General features: G+C 37.1%; 3 protein-coding genes across 4 annotated transcripts; 2 read left to right on the top strand and 1 right to left on the bottom strand.

The window, feature by feature from the left end:
• Positions 1-297: 297 nt before the first annotated feature.
• On the top strand, positions 298-6,965 carry LOC102788693 (organic cation/carnitine transporter 2-like). The gene is made up of 11 exons (XM_006785004.2): positions 298-504; positions 2,005-2,187; positions 2,315-2,418; positions 3,016-3,170; positions 3,266-3,437; positions 4,657-4,789; positions 4,998-5,092; positions 5,661-5,875; positions 6,054-6,236; positions 6,394-6,529; positions 6,788-6,965. The coding sequence occupies exons 1-11, from the start codon at positions 298-300 to the stop codon at positions 6,855-6,857; spliced, it is 1,653 nt and encodes a 550-aa protein (XP_006785067.2). The 3' UTR covers positions 6,858-6,965.
• Positions 6,540-18,460, bottom strand: slc22a21 (solute carrier family 22 member 21). 2 transcript variants are annotated; one of them, XM_035905436.2, is made up of 11 exons: positions 18,157-18,434; positions 17,981-18,042; positions 17,479-17,582; positions 16,153-16,307; positions 15,878-16,049; positions 15,509-15,635; positions 13,599-13,696; positions 11,214-11,428; positions 10,796-10,978; positions 10,152-10,287; positions 6,540-9,182 (listed from the first exon to the last, which is right to left on the bottom strand). In XM_035905436.2, exons 1-11 carry the CDS (start codon positions 18,380-18,382, stop codon positions 9,119-9,121), a joined length of 1,542 nt encoding a protein of 513 aa, XP_035761329.2. In that variant the 5' UTR covers positions 18,383-18,434; the 3' UTR covers positions 6,540-9,118. The 2 variants fall into 2 exon arrangements, with proteins under 2 accessions (XP_035761329.2, XP_006785068.3); XM_006785005.3 differs by having other exon boundaries at positions 17,981-18,460.
• A 3,187-nt stretch (positions 18,461-21,647) lies between these two features.
• slc22a5 (solute carrier family 22 member 5) lies at positions 21,648-27,055 on the top strand. Its single transcript, XM_035905332.2, has 10 exons — positions 21,648-22,361; positions 22,454-22,557; positions 23,096-23,250; positions 23,347-23,518; positions 23,638-23,764; positions 24,912-25,000; positions 25,156-25,370; positions 25,457-25,639; positions 25,919-26,054; positions 26,311-27,055. The coding sequence occupies exons 1-10, from the start codon at positions 21,972-21,974 to the stop codon at positions 26,363-26,365; spliced, it is 1,626 nt and encodes a 541-aa protein (XP_035761225.2). The 5' UTR covers positions 21,648-21,971; the 3' UTR covers positions 26,366-27,055.
• The last annotated feature ends 541 nt before the right edge of the window (positions 27,056-27,596 follow it).

The raw sequence follows: 27,596 nt of genomic DNA on the forward strand, positions 1-27,596 counted from the left end.
TTGGAAGTTTTCCCATATTTCTTGGAAACCTATTATGCAAGTGATGGTCAAAGATTATCTTTCAACATCTGAGCATTTTGTTATTGCCTTTGTAATCTATAACCCAGTGATGACTATAAAAAGTCAAAGTTGGAGTTGATACCTTTAAGAATGCACATAACATAAAAGCTCTGCAGAGTTTCAGGAGTCCTCACTTTCAGAGTAGCACTTACTCTTCAAAGCAAAAGTTGCATAAATATTATTTTTTTACTTTCACAATAGATCAAGAAGTGATTTAAAAGACAGAATTCCAAGAGTATGCAGGATTATGATGAAGTCACAGCATTTCTTGGTCATTGGGGACATTTCCAGCAAAGTGTTTTCTTCCTACTTTGTGCCAGCGTGTTGCCAAATGGATTTGGTTCTTTTTCCCTCATCTTCCTGACTGACATTCCCAGACACCACTGCCTGATTCCCGATATTAACTTGACAGAAGACTGGCATCAAGCTATCATTCCAATGGAGGTAAAGAAGTTTATTAATTAAAAGAAACAAGAAGAGCTGCATGTAATCTTTACAACACCAATACAGATAAGTTGTGTCAGTGTTGCAATCAAAGCGTCTAAATCTAATATTTTCTTCAAAGGTATTTAATGTATTTAGTCTGAAATGTCAGTATGAAATTTGAGTTGTGAATTACAAGCCAAAGAAAAACTTCACATAAAGCAAAAATTTAGCTGAAAGAGAAATAGTATTTTCACTCTGCAGCTTTGATACACAAACTGGAACATCATTATAAAAGTCTGGCTTATGCAAGATAACTTCTCAACAATGCGTTCTGTAACTAAGTCGTTTTGACAGATGAGTCATGATGACAAAATTTATATTTGAAAATATGAATCATTTAAGGTGGGTCGAAATCTGCTTTGGATTTGTATGACAGTCAGTGGCAAAGGAAATGCTGCGTGGTTGGAAGGAATGATAGTTCCCACTAAAAGTCTGTGAATGTCACTCAGTCAGTCAGCTAGCACAGCATAAACAAAAGCTACATTTGAAATAACTTCCTTCTTTAGAAACAGAGTTAGTCAAATGCAATACCAACACTTTAAAAGGCATATACAGTAACACACAATTATATATTATTTATATTCACATTCAGACCAATTTAGTGGGCAGGACAGTTAAAGCGAATTCACAATTACTTGTAATTACCTACTTTTTTTCTACATACATACAACATGTTGTATGTTTGAATTATATGTTAATGTTGGAGGATGTGCAAATGTTTAAATGTGTGTGTCTGATATTTACTTTAATGATCATATTTGCAGCTTTGTAGATGTATTTTCTTTGCATTCTGCAAAGCCAGCTTTAGCTTTAAGCTAAATAAAGTAGAAGGGTCATATTTTATGATAGGTTATATATTTATATGTGTGAAGGGTTATTATGAGCACTAAGTGGTCAAAATACTGTCATGGTTTGGGGTTTTATGTTTTTGGACTTTGCATTCTTGTTTATTTTTAACCATTCTTTATTTTAGCTTTAGTTTTGAGTTGTGTTTTTCAGAGTTCTTACAGGTTTTAAGATTATCTTTACAATAGTAATGCCTCTGTGTCTAATCTTTAGTTGTTGAAACTTTGTGATCTTGTTTCTGTTGGTTTTTTGAATTGTGTTGTGATCGCTTGTGTTTTACTTTGATCTGGCCTTTCCAGTGTACCCCTGTCTCTTTTAGGTAATTCCCCCCTAGGTTACTTCCTGTTTTATTTTGAAAGTATTTTGTTTCTTGTTTAGTTTAGTTTTTTTCCCTCTTTTGTCAATAACCTAATTCTTCTGTTATCCAGTTCTACATTTCAGTATTTGTTTGTTTGTTTCTGTTTGCTTGCTTTTTTTTGTTTTGTTGTTGTTGCAGTTACTTTAGATTCGTTTTTCTTTATCTTTCTAGAGCATGCTATTTCCTTTATAGTATGGTATTCAACACAATTTCACAGAAAAGTAAATAAATTAATGCATTTATTTACCTGCAAGATGGTGAATGGGAAGCTGGAGCTGAGCAGATGTCGGAGATACAGGCTGGATTTGGTCAAAAATCTTTCAACTCAGGGATATATTCCAGGCCAGGATGTTAATCTCACTAACCTGGAGCAAGAGGGGTGTGTTGATGGGTGGAGCTATAGCAAAGATATCTATAAATCCACTATAGTCTCTGAGGTAAGTGTGTAATACAGAAGATATTTGAACAATGATTGACAATTGAAAATTAAGATCTGACCAAGCATAAACAGACCCTGAAGTCTTTGTATTGTTCTATTCAATTTTTTATGCCTGGACGTTTCAGTTTGACCTGGTGTGCAGTGAAGAGTGGAAGCAGCCGTTTACTTCCACAGTTTACTTCATGGGAGTTTTAGTTGGATCCTTTTTTTCAGGACAGCTGTCAGATAGGTAAAGTTAAAAAATAATACTTGTTTCCCCCTTTTAAGCAGCACAAACTGTATATTGATCTTTTAAATTCTTTCTAGCTATCATTACATATTAATACTTTATAATATGGCTTCCTGTAATTAGACTTAATTTCAATTTATTTTATTTTAAATTAAAATGTACTTATATTTACCTACAAATACTTAAAGTTAGGTACACTAGAATAAGTACAAGTACAATTCTTACAAACAGTAATAAGTAATGTAATTTTACAAAATACAATTTAATTTTGTGGAAAAACAAACAATATATATTTATATTATACTTATACTTATTTCTTTTTTCCTGCAAAACCACAACTTGTTATCGCCTTATTCTAGTGTACATACATTTAAGACTGTAAGTAAATGTAATTCTTAAAAAATACAATTGCTCTGTTTAGCATGTAATAAAAGTCCTCATTACAATTTTACTTTATTGCAGAGTATTATATTGCTATTACCACTAAACACACAAGTATACTTTATAATAAATACTTCATAATAAATACTTTATGATAAGCAGTGTGTCTTATTTATTTTTTTTACACTTATTTCATCTTTTGACTTTTCGCTGTAGATTTGGAAGAAAGCCAGTTCTGTTTCTGACCATGGCACTTCAGACTCTTTTCACTTTTGTTCAAATCTTTTCATCATCTTGGACAGTGTTCTGCATCCTCCTGTTCATCAGCGGTTTGGGACAAATCTCTAACTATGTTTCTGCTTTTGTGCTCGGTAAAGGCATATTTTTGGTTCTTTGGTTACTGCAACAATGTGTCCAATAACCTCCAATACGTCAAAACTTCTGTTGGCTTTCTCTGTGTGTGCAGGCACTGAAATCTTCACTGGCAATGTGCGGGTCCTTTTCTCATCCATGGGTGTATGTCTTGCCTTTGCCTTTGGCTTTATGATGCTTCCTCTCTTTGCCTACTTTTTAAGGGATTGGACATCTCTCCTGTTAGGTATATCTCTCCCTGGCCTTCTCTACCTTCCTCTTTGGTGGTAGGTTGTTCTTGAAAAAAATAAAGCTGCATTTGTGTTAAGTTTATCTTCTCATGAATTCATTATACAGGGTGGGCCATTTATATGGATACACCGTAATAACATGGGAATGGTTGGTGATATTAAAGTCCTGTTTGTGGCACATTAGTATATGTGAGGGGGCAAACTCCTCAAGATGGGTGGTGACCATGGTGGCCATTTAGAAGTCGGCCATCTTGGATACAACTTTTGTTTTTTCAATAGGAAGAGGGCCATGTGACACATCAAACCTTTTGGTAATGTCACAAGAAAAACAATGGTGTGCTTGGTTTCAACGTAACTTTATTCTTTCATGAGTTATTTACAAGTTTCTCTTTGTTCACAGCCATGAACATGTCAATGGCTGTGGGTCCATTCTTCATTAGGGTAACCTCAAGGCCACTGGATATTTGAAATTGCTACATGATGATGTGTTTCCCTCTTTATGCATTGAAGCTGGCATGTTCCCTGAGTTGTTCCAGCAAGATGGTGCATCACCACATTATGGGTGCCAGGTCCGAGCATTCCTAGATGAACAGTTTCCTGGAAAGTGGATTGGTCGTCGTGGGCCAGTTGAATGGCCCCCAAGGTCTCCCGATCTGACCCCCTTAGACTTTTATCTTTGGGGTCATCTGAAGGCAATTGTCTATGGTGTGAAGATACGAGATGTGCAGCACCTGAAACTACAGATACTGGCATTTCTCCTGCGGTGTTGCTATCAGTGTGTGAAGAGTGGGAGAAGAGGGTTGCATTGACAATCCAACACAATGGGCAGCACATTGAACACATTTTATAAGTGGTCAGAAACTTGTAAATAACTCATGAAAGAATAAAGTTACGTTGAAACCAAGCACACCATTGTTTTTCTTGTGGCATTACCAATAAGTTAATGTGTCACATGGCCCTCTTCCTATTGAAAAAACAAAAGTTGCATCCAAGATGGCCGACTTCTAAATAGCCACCATGGTCACCACCCATCTTGAGGAGTTTGCCCCCTCACATATGCTAATGTGCCACAAACAGGACTTTAATATCACCAACCATTCCCATGTTATTATGGTGTATCCATATAAATGGCCCACCCTGTACAGTATAGAACTTCTGGCCAAGCATCAAAGAGAGTAATAAGCAATACTATAACTTCTGTTCCACTGGATCCAGGCTAAATCTTTTTGTTTCTTTATGTTGAATACTGATGCAGGTTAATCCCAGAGTCTCCTCGGTGGCTGCTTTCACAGGGAAGAGTGGAGGAAGCAGAGAACATAGTGAAATATGCTGCCAAGAAGAACAAAGTAGAGGCTCCACAGGTCATCTTTGATGATTACAATTCACCAGTAAGTTGGCTTTGAATTAAATCATTCAGGCACGTAAAGAGAATCTGAGGAAGACACATAAATATCTCTCGCACTACACACGACAATACCCAAATGATCAGAAATATTACTGTTACCAAAAAAGGGATAGAACCCTGGAGCAACAGATATTACCATATGCTCAGAGTTCAGAGTACAGCTGCTGAAACTGGGTTTTTGTATCTTTTAGGCAGATAAGACTCAGACTAATGAACATCACAATATCTTCAGCCTGCTAAGGACTGCAAACATCAGAAACACATCGATCATTCTCTGCCTTGTGTGGTGAGTAGTAATTCAAAGCACTTATATTTTGGGGATGAATAGAATATCCTGTGTATCGCTGAATTCCCATGAATGATGAGAGAACAGGAAAAAAGACAGTTTTGTTTAGAAGAGCAGTGTTTTGCTCTAAGCCATATTGATTCACATTATATTTTTACAAGCACTTGCAGCACCATCACCCACTGCAGGTCCATAATCACCAGAGAGCTGGCTGCACTGGCCTTGCAGACACATAATTCCTGCTGGTTTGGCACTCAGTGAACACAACTAGCAGTATTCACTGGTGACAAGCGTTTGAAGGTCCTTTTCAATGCAATCCCAATAGTCTCCCAGAAAAGCTCCTTACTGGTAAGTCACTGGGAAGAGTTGGAATGTGATGCATTGTAATGTAACACATTACAGAGATGTGATTATTGATTTTGGTAGTGAGAAGTGCAGTAGTAATATGATTAATAACAAAAACCTCATCTTTCAATTGCATGAATAGATAATATAAACCCACTACTGCTAATTCCAAGCAGATTCCTTTTCAGATTGCTACCATGTTTTATTTGACATATGTTTACAGGTTCACTCTAAGTACTGGCTACTTTGGCTTATCCCTAAATACATCTCGACTCCATGCCGATCCATTTATCAGCTGTTTCATCTCAGCAGCCGTGGAGGTTCCAGCATACATTACCAGCTGGCTGGCTTTGCAATACCTTCCACGACGACTCGCTGTCGTAAGCATCTTGCTCCTTGGAGGAGTATCACTGTATTTTATTCAACTTGTGCCTCATGGTAAGCAGAAAAAATGCACCATATTGTGTCCATAGGAGTGTCAGAGGTTTTATTTATTTATTTATATGTCTGAGGTTTTTTCAGGCAAATCTTATCTCAAATACCGATATTAGAAGTAGGTACTGAAGCAAATTAGTATATAGCCTTATACGAATCTTTAATTTTTTTTTCCCTTCAGGTCTATCATATCTGTCTATTACTCTAGAGATGGTGGGCAAATTTGGTATTACGACCGGTACTGCCCTGATGTTTGTATATACAGCAGAGCTGTTCCCAACAGTACTCAGGAATACTGCAACAGGAATGTGTACTACTGTATCCAGAGTGGGAAGCTGTATTGCACCATTTTTGTTAAAGCTGAGTGAGTGAAGGAATGTTTCTCGAATCTTCATAAATAAACATTTTATCAAGTATATCTAGTGGTCTGTATAGACTACAAATTCCCACACTACATTACGTTGCATGAACACAAGGCCAAGGTCTTTCTCCAATCCTAATTGCTCCCTGTCTTTGTGCAGGTCAGTACTTTAAATATCTGCCTTATATTACACTGGGGACTCTTGCTGTTGTGTCTGCCTTCACTACTATGTTCCTACCAGAGAGTTTCGGACGGCCTTTGCCTCAAACTATTGAACAGATGCATAAAAGACAAAGGTGAGATCAGTTGGAAGAACATATGTAATATTTATTGAATGTGAAACTTGTCATAAAAACTTGACCTCAGACGTAGATCTCAGACTTGTGATACGTAGTAACTCTGCAACTACAAAAATTGACTCTTAGTATAAGTGTCTTAAAAGCACCAAAATAGCAATAACTAATTTGGCAGTAAACACAAAGATGGTGACACATTTACAGACGTCCTTTCTGCAAAAACAAAACTGTGTTTTCTTTGTCTTTTGTCTCGCACAGAATGAAATGTCCCTTCATTACTAGAAAAGGACAATCAAAACACGTGAAGATTTTTGAAAGTCGACGATGATTGTTTCCAACACTGATGACTCACGAATATATTGTTTTTACTTCCTGTGTCTTACTGCTATGTTTTTGCTGTTCTTTGCATTGGAGTCAGTAATAACATGGTAATAAAGGTGAAGAAAACGAAGTAATTACACAATTTGAATCCAGACGGTGTTGTTTTAACAGTGTGTATGACTGAAGGTAAATTTAATGTAACCAATATTTTTGGAGCAGCAGCTTGAATGTCCTTGTCGGTTAGCAGAACAGGCTGCCAGCAATTTTGCTATGTAATTTGGTTAATCTTGAAACATAAAGCATTATTTTATTACATGTTTGCATTTGTTTGATGTGCAATATTTTCAATAGGGCACGTCTGACAAACTCATAATTACTTTATGAATAATTTTCTGTAACTGAAGTCATAATTTGTGAAGAATTAGTGAATTTGTTGATGTGTGTAAAGAGTGACTACTGAAATAATGATTTAGTAATGACAGAAAATCTATCTCTTCTACCTACCCTTTCTTCATTTATTATGCTACAGCCACAGAAAGCACAACTGTGATTGGAAACTGCAGCATGAACAAAGTTACTGTAACCATGTGCAATAAACTTCATTTCACTTCATTTAAATGGTTGCTTTAACCCTTTCATGCATGAATTATAACAACCTCAATCAGGATTTTTTCTTAAATATTTTTATTCATCTTTAGGCATGAAAAGATGAATAAAAATACTTAAGAAAAAAAATCTCGATTGAGGTTGTCATAATTCATGCATGACAGGGTTAAATAACAGTAATTATAATGAAACACGTCATACATCTATAGTAACATTAAACGTCCAGTGGGTGCCCGGGTATGGAGTGACACATCACTGGCCACTGTAGTGACAACTATGCATGAAAGGGTTAAAGACCAGGAACCAGGTCTGCAACCACTCACATCAAAGCGACCTTGGTGTATCAGGATGGTGAAATAACAAAAATAAAACAGAGCCAGTCTATCACTTTGTTATTATTTGGTGAATGAATGGGGTTCCTAAATTAGACAACAATTATTTTCAAACCTTCACCAGTTCATCTGAGAAGGACTGCAGTCAGTCTGAGTCAGATGGTGATTGTTCATGACAGGTTGGCTTGTAGGCCAGCTGTGCATTCACCTTGCTCTTGAAAGTGGCCCCCCAAAGGCTAAAGGCTGGCTGACACAGCTACTTGTAGTCAGCTCCCAAATATTAAAAAAAAGAAAGAAAAGAAATCAGTGCAGTCACCAGAAAACCAAACGTGTTTCCTAGTCACAGTAAAATTGCTGCCCTATTTTTACTCTAGTGCACAGGTATCAAACTCCAGGCCTCGAGGGCCAGTGTCCTGCAGGTTTTAGATGTGTCCTTGATCCAACACAGCTGATTTAAATGGCTGAATTAACTCCTCAACATGTCTTGCAGTTCTCCAGAGGCCTGGTAATGAACTAATCTTTTGATTCAGGTTTGTTGACCCAGGGTGATATCTAAAACCTGCAGGACACCAGCCCTTGAGGCCTGAAGTTCGACACCCCTGCTCTAGTGTGACTGAGTAATTAGTTAGCCTATAGAACTTCTTCTGACGTGCAGCACCATGTAATTGGTTGCATCTGATTAACAGCTGAATCCAAAGAAAACATTATTTTTATTACATTATAATGGTTACTAGTTTGTGTGTTTGTTTTTATAAGTCCCCCTTAAGTTGTGGCCTTGAGCTGATCTACTATTTTCTACTATCAATCTACTACTAGCCGATCTACTTCCTGGTGTCTTATCATCACAATCAGAATTACTTTGGTATCTGAGTATTTTATAGCATACTCATGTATGATGTCATTCAGAGTGGCAGATCATGGTCAGATCATGGTTCATGGTAAGCAATTAATGAATAAACCTTCCATTAAAATGCATTATGTATTCCCACTATATTCTAAGCAAAGTACTGAATTTCTACAAACTTTCTGCAAGTTACTCTTTCAAGTTTCCTACTGTACATCCTAATGTTGTCAAATTGGTGGTGAGTATAAGCTTCCTTTTATAATATTTTTTTGCTATAATATGAAAAAATATTTTCCAGTTTTGTAAGGAAATTACCTCTCTGGTCCCCTTGAACTGATATAATTTTATACATCCAGTGACAACACAGCAATAATTTTACCTATGACCATAAAGAGGTCACTTAGTGGAAATGAGTACACAATCTCTGCTCATCCAGTGATTCGAATAAAGTCAGATTTTCACTTTTCTCCTTGTTTATGTAGTCTTTCATTCAGGAGCATTTTCCTCTTCTCTCATGTGTGTGAGAGTGTAAGGCTTTCTCTGACAGCATCTACAGAGAAGGAAGAAAAAATAAAGTCATAATCAAGCATTTTCTGTCCTGGACTAAAGAGGAAGTGGAAACACTTGTCAAACAATTATCTGATTCCCACTATATGTTTTAATATCTGTTATATGGGATTGGCTGACCAGACTGGGCGAATCTGGGTAAATTTCCAAGTTACTAAATAATAGCGACACCAATAAAATATTGTAAACTGTGGTACAATTGTTTTGGTTATGAGTTCAGTATATTGCATACACTCACTGTCCACTTCAATAGGTTCAACTGCTCATGAACACATATATCTAAGCAACTCAGTGCATTTAGGCATATAGACATGGTCAAGATGACAGCAAAGCACAGTCAGTCTTTTATGCAGTGAGCTTTTTATCATAGTTTTTTTTACCTTTACCTGATTAAACACAATTGTAGCTATGACAAATATTGAGAAATATATATTACGTGATGATAATCCCTGATACTAACTGCATGTAGGCAAGATGCAGGGCAGATGAGGGTGTTTTCAATATATGCAAATAGACGTTACTCTTCTCTATATATGCAAATAGACGTTACTTATTAAACAAGCAAGAATCTAATCTTTGCACATTCAGTTTAGCTGTCAGTTTAGCTAATCAAAGGGCAAATGTGTTTGAGCTTGTGAACTAAATAACACACCAAAAAATTAACAGAGTTGGGTAAAAGAGTAATCTGTATCTTTCTTTTTTTTAAGTTTAAAATTTAAGCAAACGCATTTTTTGGGAAAAAAAATATAATGATATAAAATTGCGATACAACAAAAAAGAAATTTAAACTTTATGTTTAAAACTATTTAAAATTGAAAGATTGGCCTCTCTTTATAACACCGGAAAGTAAAACTACCAAACCCGCAACAATTGTAAATTTAAACTACACTGAAAAAAAGAGCAAAATAATCTTTTTACCTAATCTCACTCTATAATGAAACTCTTTCTTTACCCGGGAAAGTGCTGCATGTGATCAATGGTCTCAGGCAAAGGCATTCCAAAGCTCTCAGGCAGCAGGAGACTCAGCAACCCTGCTAAGGCTGTAAGGCTTCCCATAAGGATGTAAGGCAGTGAAACGGAATAGCTTCCTGTGGCAACATATCAAAGGAAGTTAAGAAAGTGAAAAACAACCTTGCCTACAATGGTTACAAAAAAAAAATCCCTTAAATGCTAAGAAACTTGTAAATTTTAACTGAAGGTTGTTGTTTCCTTTCTGATTGCAAATCAAGTCTTCTATTATACTTCAGCTGGTGGTATTTTTTGTTGTTTAGTTCTAGTTGGGACATTTCTAAGTTGCTATCTTCTCCTTGGATGTGTGTGGTCTGGTTTCCTTGAGGAGTTAGTTCAACTCCAAACTTCAAAATCCCAAGTTATCTGACACTGAACGTCTAAATGTTCAAGCCCTGTGACAGAGTATTTACTAAAATAGATGAAAAGAAATGCATAAACACACCTTCATTTAACGAGAAACTAAGAATAAGCTAGATGTAATGGCAGAATGCTTAGCATATGTTCTCCTCACTTTAAACGTGTTTCTTTTTCATCCTTGTGACCAGTGATTAACACAACTTTGAAGAGAGGACAGAAGATCCTTACTTAAGTAAATGAAGAACGGAGCAGTAATGCTTCCTATTCTGGAGGCCATAGAACAGGCACCGAGAGCTGTATTTCTCAGCACAGTTGGGTAGATCTCAGCTGTGAAGGCGTAGACCAAAGAATACGCTATCGTCACTGCAAACTTCCCTATCATCTCCAGCGCTATCGCCATAGAGAACAGATCTACGGGGAAAACACATTAAATTGTTTGAGGTTTGATGTAACTTATGTGTTCAAACAGCGGTATAGTTTTGCAAAAGATTGAAAATGACTGTACTTAATCAATAAATATGAGAACAACACTCAAAATAGAACATGTGAACATAATATATAATGATATAAAAAAAAACTAATTAAAGATTGCCAGAAACTACAGCTATAATAAATCAGTTTTGAACAAAACATTTAAGTGCCATACGTGTTGGAATAAGCTGAATGAGTAGCAGAAACAACCCTCCCATGGACAATGATGAGGACAGAGTCAGCCGTCTGGAACACCAGCGAAACATAGTCCATGACAAAATGTAGGCTGGTACCTCCACCAGAGCTGACAGGAAACAGTTGAAGTGCACATTCCCATGAAGGTTTGCCGTGTTCAGGGAAACAGCAAAATAGGCAATGGTCAAGGTGTTCCTGTGAGGATATAAAGTGTCCTTTTTGTATCCTTATTCTGTAGATCTCAATAGTATGGCACTACAAAGTAGTCAGAAACATAATGAAACATTGTATCAACAACAGACTTTAGTTTTTTTGGTGGTTTGACACTGTAGATGTTGTGATGGCAACATCTACAAAACCTCCACTAAAAGTGAGAAGTGTGGTATGTTATAGATGAAAGGCTAAATCTAGTATTTTAGGTGGTGTAACATAAGTTTGTCTTAGCTTTGTAGAGCTTCATAATGTTTTAAGAACATCCATTTTAGAATTTTGTTTAACTTTTAAAAGTGCAGATAAACACAGTTAGTGAGTGTCCAAGTGGTTCCTACAAGTGCTGAAAAACAAAGCCAAAATGAAATTTTCTAGGGTCAGTTGATAATGGCATCAAAAGCCCTGAAGTACTTTACTACTGAAGCTTGAAGCTGCCAGCCAGGGGAAAAAAAATAGAGCTATATCACGTTATAATGTGAAAAGTTTATTTTTCTAACAATATACTTTTCATGTTTGTACAATATCCTATAAAGTATTACAATATACATAATTATCACGTTATAACAAAAACCTTTCACGGTCGTACAATATAAATATTATATTGTACAAACGTGATAATTATGTATGTTGTAATAACGTGATATTATGTGTTCAAACGTGAAAAGTATTTTGTACTAACATGATAGTATATTGTTAGAACAATAAACTTTTCATGTTATAACATGATATAGCTCTATTTTTCTTTTGCCTGGGTGGCTGCTCTACACTTCCGTACTTTACAGTTTTTATGCCTAGAAAGAAACAAAATAAACCTAGAGCTATTTCTTCATTTTATATTGATAGGGGACTTTGTTTTATTTTTGTCTTTTTTCAAAAGTTCCCTTAAGCCTCAAAGTTGTGGCAGATAAGGAACATGGTTGCACTGAGTGAGCGGCATAGACAGTTTTAAGATGGCTGCAGCTACTGCAACTTCATCCATTGATTTCTGAAGAATGTAGGCTTCAGTCACTTTTGTATTGGCAACATTTTTTCAAGCTACATCTATGTTTTAAACTCACTGTGGTGACAGGTAGGTGCTGAGTATGTTCCCAGCTCTGTGCCACATTTCATTTAAGCTAATTAAATTCTTTTTTTTTTTAGTATGTTAACTAACAGGTATTTTTGTGAGTGCAATGCATCTATAGTGTGTATGGATACGCCTTGCTAACCAAGCTAGCTAGCATTGCTAGCTTGTTTAGCACATCAATGTCCAAAAATTGACAATTGACTAAAATAATAACACTGCAACACATAAAACCACAACTTCAAAGCAGATAAGAAACTATTGGGTGATGTCATGTAGTCTTTGTCCATTTTTCAGTTTATGGTAAATGGCCTGTATTTGTATAGCGCTTCACCAGTCCCTAAGGATCCCAAAGCGCTTTACACATTCAGTCATCCACCCATTCACACACACATTCACACACGGGTGATGGCAAGCTACACTGTAGCCACAGCCGCCCGTTTATATACAAGGTGACTAGCTAAAAATTACAAAAGCAAGCCAAACGAGAACCACAACTCAACCTTATCTTGGGTTTCCCCTACAGGAACCCTAAAGCACTCAAAACAAGTTTTTAATAGAAAGAGAAATGAAAAATTTGAGTTTTATAAGTCAGTTAATTGTAATATGCAATGTGTGAATACATATTTATTCCAATTGATATTTTCAGGATATGCATCCTAAAAATATTTTCATATTAATATGTTTAACTTCAGAGGTTAAGAAAAAATATAATCTTATCCACTAGCAAAGACTTAACTGTGTAAAGCTAGATCAAATTGTTTCCTGATCAAACAGAAATGCAGCTGCATCTGTTTTCGGACTCAGCAAGGAAGCGTGCACAGGACGAATACAGGCATACTGTGCAGTTACGCAAAACCTGATTTTGATCTTAGTTGCAGGCTTCACAGCACCCGACAGGTCATTATTTGTTGTTAGTGAAACAGGCTGACATGTGGTTAAAGTGATGCATGAACAGGTTAAAACTTTGTATGTGAATGTGAGCAGTCGTGTGTGTTTATGCCTACATGTGAGTGCTTGAATGTTTGTAGCTATGTGTGTGTAGGGTCACGGTACCAAATGTGAGGGTCAGGTGGGACAGCAGGGACTCACCAGATCAGCCACAGCGTGACAGAGATCCAGCGGATGTTTCGAGAACGAAGCAGGTCACAGATGTTGTGGGCCCTTCTCTTCTCAGGCTTAAGTTGTTCCTGCGGGGCATCGATGCATGTGGAATAACAAACACTTAACAAGCAGAGCCATCAGTCTGGAAGTAATGTAACCAGCGAGAAGCTTGTGGGTTCAGGGTCAGATTTTCCATATATGTATATATGTGTGTGTGTGTGTGTGTGTGTGTGTGTGTGTGTACAGTATATTCAAATGTGAGGATTTTAATTTAAATGAGCCAATATTTCCGTGTATAATAATGAAGTTGGGGGAGGGGATGAATTTATATCCCCTAAACCGCATATTATACTGCCATTTGCAGTAATACCACATTTGTAAGCTAATCATATCCCCATGGATTGCTTGAGACAGATGTTTATCATTTTAAACAGACAGCAGTCAAGTATTCAGCTTTTTATTCCCCCCCAAGGAAAAAATCCCTCAAAAACCACCATAATCCACTCCCAGTTTCCAGAAATGACACCAAATAAATGCTAACTCTACACATTTTTTAGCAGATCTGTTCACAGAAATATAAAAATGTGCTTCCATAAAGACATTGGACGTCTATATTGTTCTAGACCTAGTTACAATAAACAGATAGAGAAAAAAAACAACATTTTGTAACCCATGCTAAGGGTACATTATCTCTAAGGGGGAGAGATTGCTGCGCAGGATAAAGTTCATGAATGTGGCAATTTGGTTTCTTGAATAGAGTTCAAGAAACCAAAGTTGAAAAAAATAACACAGAGGTCATCTGAATGGAGGAATGCATTGTGGAAAAAAACAGACCCACTTTTTAAAGTTCTTTCGTAGAGTTCAACTGGTAATTTTCCATTATTAAGCATGTGATTTTTTTTTAACAATGAACACTATTACTGCAATTAACAGTTTGATTTATTTCATGTTTCAATCTCGGAAATCTACCGTTTTTTTGGATTTAAGGGTTCTTTTCAGTTTCTTGGTAATAGTGTCTTTCATTTTTTAATAGACAGTTTTTCTATGAAGTGAATTCAGGTAGGCAAAAACCAAGGTAATATTAAGAAACATGTTGTCTTCACAGCTTCTTTCATAAACTTACCTTTATTTGCAGTTACAAGTTTAATCAGTTCTTACGCAATAGACACTTTTGTTCAACTGCTGTTAAAGTTTAGGCCTTACAGGTTTAACCATATACTCAACCATTTACCAGCTAACCTATCTAACCTATACACATTTAGGCTCATAACACATGTACAGCTGTACTCAAGCACAATATAACAGTGCTTGGTGTTCTTTTCAGCACGTTGAAAACTCCTTGTCGATTAAAGTCGACTTCTTTCAATAGTTAAAAGGCACATTATCCAGTGCAAGAGTGCAAGAAGGAAAGGTGTTTAATGAACCTTGATAATGTGTCTGTCTGTTAGCCGCCAGATTAACGTTCATTCATGCAGAAAACAGGAAAACAGTAAATGATTACATCACAATGCACACTGAGCAGTGAACCTGAAAAGGTTCATGCTTCTTGCCCTTTCACCTAGAAATACTGAAAATTCAGTTGGAACATTAAAAAACATAGTGACATGGTTTAATTGTAGGTGTATGCATTGTAATTTTCCTGGAAAAGAAGAAATATTTACCGTCTTACTATCTTGTTCAGTCATTAATATTATAGTGTCTAAGTGATTTCTGAAAACAAATGAAAAACAGCAATCCTATCTCCAGTAAAACAGCCTTCTTTCTAAATTATTTGTGTAGTGACAGTAACAGATTTTCACAGTTACAGAGAAAACACTGACAGATAAGGCATTTTTGACTTCCCTAAATATTTTAAAAGAACTGCCGCTTCTCTAGCACTGCACCCAAAAAGGTCTCACCTGCAAGGGACTAAAGATGACTGATGGAGGCTCAACCTTGTTCTTCTTAGCAGCGTCTCTGATTATGGCCTCAGCTTCTTCTATCCTTCCCTGAGAGAGTAGCCACCGGGGAGACTCTGGGATAAACCTTTTTCATTAAACAAAAGAAGGGGCAGAAACAGAGCCTCAGTCTTTTCAAACCAAAGAAAGCGCAGTCAGGACATCATGTACATGTTTTGTCAATATTTTTTTACTGGCTTCATTAAAAAGGATCCAAGGGAAAATAATTTGATTACACTAAAAAAAAATCCTAACACTCCCCAGATGTACAGCTGTGCATTATCAGTTACTGTAACATGTACAGTCACACACAAACACACACCTACCTACCACCAGAGAGGCACAAAGAAGAAGCCAGGCAGTGAAAGGCCTAGGAGGAGCATCCTCCAGTCCCTGATAAAGAAACCAAAGAACGGCAAAAGCATGTAGCCCGCAGCAAAGAACAGATTCACACCCGCCGTGGTATAAACAGTCCGCACAAATGGGCTTAATATCTCCGCTCCTTGGAAAATTATAAATAAATAAAAAACATTCAAATTACAAGTTACATTACATAAAAGTTTTGTATTATAAAAAACACATCTGAAAACCTTTGAATAGAGTACCTAACACAAACGCAGCCACATAGTTGGAAATGTGGCCCACCCCAACGACAAAGAACAGGGCGCAGAACGCCGTCCAAGATGGAGAGAAGACCTGGATCAATGTGAATACCGTCTGAATTGCCTGAGTAGCAAACAGAACTATTTTTCTCCCATACCTGAAATTGACATACAGTAGGACTGAACAAATCAGCATGTTTTATAAAGTGGGAGAGTCAGTCAAATTCACAACAACAATAAGGTCTCGTATATTCTTTTTTTCTGCATGTACGTAAATGAGACGACATGTGCACTTAATGACTACCAATAACATATAGACTGACCAATCCCCTGGTACTGCATCTCTTTGCTTCTTTTTAATTACAATTTTGTTTTACAGCAACTTTACTGGATAGCTCATCCTCGCCCCTGCCATTAGCTTCCGTCCAGTACAAATGAAATAGTCTGAAATTGTGTGGTTTTCTGAGACATAAGCAAAAAATTAATTATTTAAGTTTGCCCCCCAAAATCTTACTCTGAGTAACAATGGATTTCCCCTTTAACCCAACTTGGCTTCTGAGTTGTGCTGGAAATGTGTTTAGACTTTGTGAGGGATTATGCAAGAGCTGCTTTCAATAAAAAACAAAATGCAATGAGTTATGAATCATCTAAATTTGTTCTAAGGCCTGTTTTTCATCTTTTTTTGCAATAGTTGCAATCGTTTGAAAAGAGAGATATCTTGCCTTGCATAGGGTCCTTTTTTGTTTTATTTTTTTGTTTCATAGTACAGCAGAGCTATAGATAACTGGTCTCGACTGGAAGCTGACCAGTTTAGTATCAGGACATGTGGTAAAACATTTGTAACATGTGGTTTGACACTGTTTTGCTAATAAATATAAATTAATGTGTTTTTAAAAAATTAATCTGGATGATTAACATGCGGCTCAAAATTTTATCATTTTGTGATTCACTGATGCTGTGACACAAAGTTGTGGAATGAAAAGTGTATAATTAACTTGAGCATCCTGATTAGCCTACTGTATGCAGTGACTTTTGTTCAACAGCTTAGTTCTGCAGCAATAAATATGAGCTTAAGGGCATTTATTTCTATATCATATCTAACATATAGTGTGGTAGGATTAGCTATATTAATAAACAGTTGGGCATAACAGGTTTTTTTTTAAAAAAACTATTCCTCAGTAAATACTAGATTAAATGTACTAGGTCACATTACTCCACATGTGTTCATTCAGTAGATCAATAGTACTCTAGCTCAACTGATTTGAAGCTGATTTAACAATTGATAATAATAAGTAGAATTTAACTGAATTAAGCTATCTTGTCCATAACCTGTCAGAAAGCTGTCCTGAAATGAAGGAACCGGTGAGAACTCCACAGAAGAAGAAAGAAGAAGTCAGAGGTTTCTTCCAGCTTTCATCACAAACCAGGTCCCACTGAAAAAACACATAGGAGATATATACAGTGCAGATCACACTCAAAAAGGTTTGCTGTTTTTTTTTTAGTTGTGTTTTCTCTTCAAGAAAAACCAAAGAGCACAGTGTGTTCCAGATGTTAAACAACAATCTAAAAGCATAAAACAGCATTGTTCCTGTAAACCACACAACCTAGGGCCAGTTTTCCACAAATTAGAGATTTTGTGTTATTTGAGAAATTGTTGCCACATCTTGTTTGACTTTGTGATGAATTCCCATAATAACACGAGTTTAGCTAACACACTTCCTCTATATCACAACATTTAACCTATAGGGCTATACACAGTCGCCTAGCTCTACCTCAGCATAAAAGCAGAAGCAGCCTTCTCCGCATTTAGAAAACAGGCGTGTATATATACCTCCGATATGATAGTAGAAATGTAGATGCTCTGGTCATACTCCCATCCGTCCAAGCAGCTTTCTTTCGGCACAGTAGACAGATTCACATCAACGACGGGCAGCAAGCCTTTTTCAGAGAAACTCAGGATATCAACAAGTTTGTATCTGGAACACCTGCTGCGCACCAACGCGTCACCTTGGCTGCTCTCTTGCTCCAGCGGGATGCTGTTGTTCCTCCACTCGGGGGTGAGGTTGAGATGCGCGGGTATGAGGCAGTGGTGGGACGGCGTGTCGGCTAGGAACACCGTGGAAAGGGCAGTCAAACCGTTAGGGATGACGGTCAAAGAAAGGAGGAAAAACACCTGCTGCTGGAAACATCCCCACTCTCCGAGGAAAGCCGTTGAAGTTTCATAGTCCGTCATCTTACTGGTTTCTGTCGGCTCAGGGTTTACACAGTGGGCCAGAGTTAAGAAAAATGAAATGGTGACTGGAGTGGGCATTTCTTAAGCAGAGCTTTTGTTTTAACTACTAAACCATCCCTCCCACCTCGCGCCGTTTTAATTATTGTCCAAGTTCCCCAAATTAACTTGTCTTTAAAGGGACAATCCGTGATTTAAATTGCATGACGCAATAATACATTGTTAAGCCCCCAAAGGTCTGCTTTTATCTGTACTGAACTATAAGAGGCATACGTTATTATTCCTAATATATGTATAGAAACTGTAGCCATGCAAGTGTTAAAATATCGATTTTTTTTATGCATTTCAGTCCACGTGCATTATGACAGCTACAGCATGTCTCATTTCTATTTCCTAATACTCAAAAGCACAAATAAAACATTACTGATTTTAAAAGAATTTCAAAGTAATAATGATAGCAAAATACTTGATTCGATTTACACAAGTGTCCTTTTGTATATGTTTTAATTAGCTGCCATCTATGCGGATTTACATCACTTGACATGTGAGCCAAAGCTTTTTTCCTGAGGTACAACAAGAAAATGTGCATTGGGTTTATCTGCTAAGGAAAAGTCCATCATTAGGGACACTCCAGAAAGGACAACGTCTTACCCCTGCACTGGAAGTTGTGTTTCCAAATTCCTTACTTTAGTCTTGCCATACAGAATGCACTCTGGACTCTTTTATTATCGTAATGACACCTATGAGAAACAATCTTTGGTCCAAGGCCAGATAACGATGCGCGGTATTCTCTTTGGTTATAATTCCCTAAAGTCTTCCCTCCCCAAAGACCAGACACCTTTTTTGTTGTACTGTGTCTTTCTCCTGAATCGAACTGCCACAAAAAGACCATAAAGTCGAACACTCTCATAATTTCCTAAACATGATTGATTACGTAAGCATTATGACCCTTGTTCAGCATTTTAGGTAACAGACTTATAGAAGGTGGATACCACTAGATCAGCAAATACGGCTCCAGCCACCACTCACTTACATTCCAGCTTAAACTATACACATTGTTCTACATTAGTACCAAAAACCAGTGAAGAATGAACTCTGTGTATCAGAATGTCTGTCGATTATTAAAATTAAATGAAAAAAATTACAGCTAGATAGAGGGTAAATGAGGGGGGGGGGGGGGGGGGGGGGGGGGGGGGGGGGGGGGGAGCGCATTGCTCTTGTAATTTTCCCTCTGCTCAAAGAGTAGGATAGTCTTACCGCCATATCTAATCTTTATACAAACCATTATCGTGAAAGAACTGTCACATGCATGTAATCCCAGCCTCTGCATTTACTGATGGTGTAAAACATGATCTCCTCAATGAAAACCTGCTTGCTGGTAAAGCTTGGGTTAATGATTGTGTACACTGCTTTACGCATTTGTTGTAAAAAAAAAAAAAAAAAAAAAAAAAAAAAATGCTGTTTTTCACCCAAGCATTAACAAGGAAATCAGCCAGGCTGACACTGGAGACACATGCTCTTCATTAACATCAGTGACATTAATTATGAATTAGATTAGAAAAAGCCGGCAGTATATTTACCATTATACATGATGCATGTTTTAAAAGCCTTGTTTGATGTTACATAAGTGTTTGTGTTTTTCAGGCTTTATTAAGTAGAAACATAACTGTTCATTGCAATGTTTCAAATGCATGTTGCTGTATAATCTATGTGGTCATTTAAACACGTGTCACCTGAGGAGCTGTAAGTCCCTTTGTTAGAGCTGTTAAGCAAGACTCTTTATTCCACCTGCTGCTGGACTCTCACGTGATTGTTACAACTTGATATGTTGTTATGCACTTAGAAGGAAACTTGTCTGTAGACAGTAAATAACTTCAGCTTTAAATTTTCATCTATAGATGGGTATTTTCACTTTGGGAAACGATTTATCTGTATACTTTTGATCTTTTTTTATGTATACAGTGGAACCCCGACTTACGAATACCCCATGTCACGAAAAATTCAAGTTACAAGGCACTGAACAGTAATATTCTGCCCGTGTAATGAAATCCGCTGGCTCTGATTGGCTGAGCCTACAATGCCCACAATGCCTTCCGAATCATGTGACAACCCCTTGGCTTCCATAATTGCGCTTCGCTGTTCCACTTGAACAACGTATTGTTGTTCTAGTTAGCAATTAACCTATAGCCTATCGTTCAGTCTTTAATTGTCCAGTTTTGGTAAGCTGGTGCAGATTGTAGTCTCAATTTCCAGTTCATAGCTGACAGGAGTGGCACCCAGTGTGGTCTTCCGCTGCTGTAGCCAATCTGCTTCAAGGTTTGTCATGTTGTACATAAAAGATACTTTTCTGCATACCTTATCTGTAATGTCAAGGAAACTTGGCCATTCTCCTCTGACCTCTGACCCCAGAGAACTGCGCTTATTTCATATTTTCTCTTTTTCTAGCAATTCTCTATAAACCCTGGAGATGTTTGCATGGGAAAATCCCAATAGATCAACGGTTTCTGAAATACTCAGATCAGCACCACCAACCATGCCATGTTCACAGTAAAAGAGAACACAACCTTTTTTCCTGTTCTGAAATTGAGTTTGATCATCAGCGGTTTGTCAGTAGTGAGTGTACATTAGATGGATATCAGCAGCTTTAGCTCTAAAATTAATTACGATAATGCAGGTGGTGCAATTCTTAGATGAGCTAAAAACAGACAAAATTCATCACTAAAAATTGTTTAAAAAGAAAAAGCACTCTCTGCACGATCTGGGTTTTTGTTCTTAGAGTATAAAGATTTTGCCTGTAGGTTTTGTAATTTTTTACTGTAATCATTCCTCTTTATTCATTTATAAAGAGGAATTTATTTATTTATTTATTTATTTGATGTCTTATTAAAAATGCAATGGAACTTAAGCTGCAACACAGGATCCCAATCAGTCTCCAAACCATGTACATGATGTAAAAGTGGCTAAATATAAAATCCGTAGTAAATTTGCAAAAGCATGATCAATATGTTCACACAAAAAATCTTTAATCAATGAAGTCATGTCTGCCTTAACAGAGTTTCTTAAAATAGTCCAGTGAGAGACCTAATTCTTCTTAGCAACATTTAGAGTACAGGCACGTGGACGTCTTGGGAGTATTTAATAGAGTGGAATGTTGTTTAGAGGAAATTTCCACAGTAGTGAGGGGGCTGGGTGAGGGGGCTGGGTAACTATGAAGCTTCTGGTTATTCTTACTTACAGTAAATCAAATCCAATCAAATTACCGCATGAGCTGTGTGTCATTCTTTAATATTCTATTCATTCTTGACTGCTTATAAGAATAGAGGATCAACAAGAAGTTTCACATTGAGATGAAAATTTGTCCTTTAGAAAGGAGGTTTAAAACTCTCAGCACTTAAATTTAAAGTTTTTCCGTTATAACTCCGTCCCACCAAGAGACCGGCTCACTCTGCCTGACAAAGAGCTGAGCTCTAACACTCTGACACTAAGCTGAAGAGTTTAAGAAGAAAGCCAGCTCTGAAGAATTTTACAAGACTTTGCCTTTTTCCCTTCAGAGCAGGGGAGGTATTTTTTGTAATATACATATATATAAAGAATGGGAGATTATGATGAGGATACAGCATTTCTTGGACAGAGCGGTCCTTACTTCTGGACCACATTCTTTCTCCTAAATGTTGTTTTTGTGTCAACCGGATTCAACGGGCTTTACATTGTCTTTGTTGGAGCAGCTCCGAAACACCACTGTTTGATTCCAGACGTCAACCTGACCGAGGAGTGGAGAGATGCCATCATTCCCTTTACGATAGTGGATGGTGAGGAAGTTCAGAGCCAGTGCAGCAGATATAAGATAGACGTGGTTAGAAATCTTTCTGCACAAGGATATATTCCTGGGAGAGAAGTTAACCTGACGACCCTGGAGCAGGAGGGATGTTTAGATGGATGGAATTACAGCAAAGAAATCTACCAATCCACTATAGTCACTGAGGTCAGTGCTATATTATTATGATTACTAACATAAAATTCCAGTTTTGAAAGCTTTAAGCTGTCTTTTTACTATGTAATTCACATCTTTTACAGTGGGACCTTGTTTGTGACAACCAATGGAAAGTTCCATTTGCATCCTCGAGTCTATTTGTGGGATATCTCATTGGGTCCCTAGTCTCAGGACAGCTTTCAGACAGGTATTTTACTCCTAATTATCCTTTTTCTACTTACCCTGAATCCACCCTGTATAATTATACCTACATTGACTTAATTATAAGACATTTTCTGTCATTTACTATATACTACAAGTCTGTTAGTTTCTCTAAATCAAGTCTGTTCATACAGTGCTGGTTACAGTAGTGTCTGAAAAATAAATAGCTGGCAAATGACACTGATTTCGGAACAGTTAAAAAAAACTATAGCCACACTGTATAGTGGAATTAATGACAGCAGCTCCATCTGCTGTTATAAGAGGGATGGTACTAACACACGGGCTAATATAGTTTTGTATTTAACATAAATTTTTATTTCCTTATTCAGTTTCTAATGTTTCCAATTTCGGTTCATTTCCAGAGAGGATTTGTTCATTTAGCTGTGATGTTTGTTTTTTTTAAAACCTTAACTGTAGCTATTTGATTGCATTTCCTCACCAAAAGAAAACAAACCACATGCATTTATAAATGCTCTGTATATGTGAATAAATATCTGCGATATATACGATTCTTTTCTAATCAGGTTTGGAAGGAAGAAGGTTGTTTTTATGTCTCTTGGGGTCCAGTGTCTCTCCGTCCTGCTTCAGTCCTTTTCTCATTCGTGGAGGATGTTCTGCATCATGTACCTCTGGGTTGGAGCCTCTCAGATATCCCTCTACATTTCTGCATTTGTTCTAGGTTTGAAATATAATTTAAACATGTGTTTGGTATGATTCTTCTGTCTGCTTCAGTAACACGCTTGTCACTAACGATTTATGATTTTATCTTGGATAGGAACTGAGGTTTTGAGTAAAACTATGCGTGTGCTGTTCACAACTCTCGGAGCCTTCCTTTTCTACTGCATTGGGTACATGACACTTCCTTGGATTGCATACGGCATCAGAGAATGGAGGACTCTGGTTGCAGTTCTGTCAACAACCTCTCTGATAAACTTTCCACTGTGGTGGTATGTTTTTTTATGATATCCAGTGATTTTTACTCCAATATTCATGCATAAATGCAAAGTCAATAACACTGTCAATAACTGTGAAGAAAATAGACTCTAAAACTATGTTGGTTGGGCAGGTTTATCCCAGAGTCTCCTCGATGGCTGATGACTCAGGGGAGAGTCAAAGAGGCAGAGGCCATTGTCAGAGAAGCTGCAAGTAAAAATAAAGTTCAGGCACCACCTGTAATCTTTAAAGAATCTGAGGTGAGCTTCATTCATTGTTATTAATATTAGTATTCATTTATGCATTTGTCTAACATTCAGGTCCATATCTAGTATTTTCTAAAAATGGAAAAACAAATTTAGGGTTACATTTCTGGACATTTGACATACAGAATGAGCCACAACATTAAAACCACTGACAGATGAAACAAATAGCATTTGTCTTCTCATTCCAATGCATTATTTTGCCGGAAAACCTTGGGTCTTGGCATTCTTGTGCATGTTACTTTAACATGTATCACCCACCTAAACGCTGTTGCAGACCCACTCCCCACATCGTAACAACACTCTCCGATGGCACCGGCCTCCCTCTGCAGGACAGTGCACCATGCCACACTGCCAAACCTGCTTAGGGGGGTACCACAAAGAGCCCAAAATGTTGACCCAGATCTGAGTCCGATCAGATATGTGGGATGCAGCGGAACAAGCCAGATCTACAGATGTCCAACCCTGGAACCCAAAGGATCCACCGCTAATGTCCCAGTGCCAGACATCACATCCAGGCCTTCAAGGGTCAGAGCTGCTTTATTGGCATGAGGGGCACCTGCACAATGCTACATAGGTGGTTTTAATGTTGTGGCTGACAGGTGTACGCTGGTAGTTTTAATATTCACAGACTAAATGTAAAAATGTGACTCTAGAGGCCACATTGAATATTTTAGTCATTTATGTTTTTTTGCCCCTAGAGAGGGAAGCTGGGGAAGTTTGTGTTTTGTCTTGCTGGAGGTTTCCTCTTCCCGTACATGTCTGTTTATTTTATTGTCATTCTTCATAGCCTTAGTAAAAACCTGAGTAAAAGCCTTGTGGATAGCTTCCTTGAGGCTACATGTTAATATTTCAGATAACTGTGATGGTTGAATGCACTATTTCATCATTTCTCTTTCTTAATGTTTTATTAGAAGTTGCTTTCTTGAATAGAAATCTAGTGCTAGTGTTTGGAATTAAGAATCATTCCTCAGATTACTATAAGATTAAAATACAGTACAATCTCACACTTTCATATCCACATAATGCTTTTCCTTGGACAAAGCCCACATATAATCTGCTTATGATATACTGACAATAGTCTATGTACAAAAGTAGAAGTTCAAATCACATAAATCATCTTCTGTCTCCATTTAACACCCAGGAATTGCCTCTTTTCAAGACATATACCATGCTTGATATTCTGAAATCCAAGAATCTGAGATGTATCACACTGATGTGTCTCCTTTTATGGTACGTTTTATGGTTGCTTTCACCTTTTTCTGACATTTTAGGTTTTTGTAATTCAGCAAAAATAGTCAATGTGAAAAGATGCCTGACTTGACCTTTATATAATAGCACAAATATTGGTAAATAATGACACTGTACTTTTCTTTTTGTATTTTCAGGATGGCAATAAACATTGGGTATTTTGGTTTATCGCTGAACACATCCAACCTCAGTGGCAACCCATTTGTGAACTGTTTTTTGTCTGCTACAACCGAAGTCCCCGCTTACATAGTCTCTACATGGCTGCTAAAAACATGTCCCAGAAGAGTGCTCCTTTCATTGTTCCTTATCATTGGAGGAGGAGTTCTTCTGCTCATCCAGTTCATCCCTGACAGTAAGGTTTCCCTTCTTACAAAGTAAAGCTCTAATATCATGAAACCAAAAAACAATTATGTCTCTCTCTATTTCTTCTCTCCTCAGCCCTTCACAATGTTGCTCTGGCATTAGAAATGACTGGAAAGTTTGGCTTCACTATGGCCTTCAGCATCGTGTACATCTACACTGCTGAGATTTACCCCACAGTACTCAGGAATATTGGCATGGGGATGTGCTCCTCAGCTGCACGTGTTGGCAGTATCACAGCACCTTATGTCATTTTTTTAGGTACACAGATGTTAGATATCTCACACAGACACTGCATTGGCTTAGTCATACAATGATATAGCGTAGGTACCTAAAAAACCAGCACAGAATAACAGCAGTGGTATGTAAAAATATCCTTTGGGTTTAAATAGTCAGGTAAAAGTATGTCATGCAGCATCTCATGTAAACTTGAAATAAACATAGATTTGTCGATGCTTAACATTTCATGAGGTTATACATTTAGGTATCTAAAAGTATGCCATTTTCTAAAGTTGACTTTTCTTCCTTTATTATTTCTAGGTACGTATAATAAAGTTCTGCCTTATGTTTTAATGGGAAGTCTCACAATTGCTTCCTCTGTGGTTAACCTCTTCCTTCCGGAGACCCTTCATAAAGATCTTCCGGAAACTGTGGAGCAGATGCAAAAATGTCAGGGGTGAGGGCAGTTCACGCATCACATGTAGATATGATCAAAGTGCTAAGTGTCTCACATGTGGGCTGTAGAACACGTCAGAAATTGATTTTAGTATTTGTCAATGCATTATTTCTGAGAACAGTTAGATTGATTGACTTCCTGATATGGTGATGTTCATGTTGTAAAAGGGCAATATATTTTTTATGCTACATACCTTCAAATGTGAAGAAATAGAAAATAACATTTTTCTCTTTTTTTCACTTTTTTGTAATTTCAGGCTTTGCAGTGGACCAAAAGAAGAAGAAATGCATAACAAATGCAGCAATAGTTAACCCACCCATACCATGTGAGGCCCATTCTGATGGGCAAGCTCTTTCTCTTTAGTTTATTTGATGTCAAGTCTTTTGCGTGAAAGTGATCATCTGAAATCCCAAAATAAAATCCTGCAAGCATGCTAAGATTGTGAATTCAAGAATTCCTATAAGGATTTAGACATATTGCAAATAAAAACATTCATTTTTTATGGAATTGAATGGTCACAAAATTCAAGTAAAAAATTAACATTTGAACCCTATTAGCGCACAGTTCTGTTTTTTTGTTTTAACAGCTAATACCACATTTAACATCATTGTCTATTTTATTGTTTTTACTGCCAGTGAAAAGTTTGATTTACTGTAATAAAAAGCATCATGCTACCATACTAATAAAGAAAAGGGTACAGTCAGCAGGTCTTAAGCTTAGTTAGCATAAAATCTGGAAATGGATAGCAGCTTGCTTGATTCTGTCCAAAGGTAGCAAACGTCACCTGCCAGCATATCTGAAGCTTACTAATTAACTTGTAATATCTTGTTTGTTTAAGAGAAGACAGAGCAAGGAGTTCTGGGATACCCCAACCCCCAATATTGAAATGGGGAGACTTGAAACCATTGAAGTGTTACAAATCGTTGACTGAATCAGTGCACAAGATGTTAATAGATTACATGTTTGTTTTACTGTTTTTTCAAATAAATTGTCATTGAATATTTGTTGTTAAATGTTGTTTGTTTATTTTTAAAATTTTAAATATATGCTCACTATTAATTTGTTGGGCCACTTCAAGCTGTTTTGAAATGAGAAATATTAACCACATATTGATAAATATCACTTGTTCTACAATACTGTGATTATGAATTACTATAAAATGCAGTGAAGAAATCAGAGGTTAACGGGAGATGGAACCAAGCAGTGCTGTTAACAATGGTGTCTCTCTAAACTGTCATGTGCTCCAAGCCTATTTAGTGAATTCTGTCATAACTGTATCAAGATAAATTCCTCTTGAGTTGCTGTCCCACATTAGGCTTTTGAAGCTCTAGCTTTAGCTTTAGCTTTGGAAATGTCTCAGCTGTCATTATGTAAACTGTATTAAAAACCTGTATGAAACACAAATAGAAGAGACCTAAAAAAAATGACACTTTACATAATTATCTGACCTCCTAGATCATAGGTGTCAAACTCTGGCCCGCGGGCCAAATTTGGCGAAGCCATACCAAATTACTATTAGAGCTGGCCTACTGGTATTATACA

Source organism: Neolamprologus brichardi, chromosome 10 (genome assembly GCF_056152115.1).
Source record: "Neolamprologus brichardi isolate AB-2024 chromosome 10, ASM5615211v1, whole genome shotgun sequence".
Lineage (NCBI taxonomy): Eukaryota > Metazoa > Chordata > Actinopteri > Cichliformes > Cichlidae > Neolamprologus > Neolamprologus brichardi.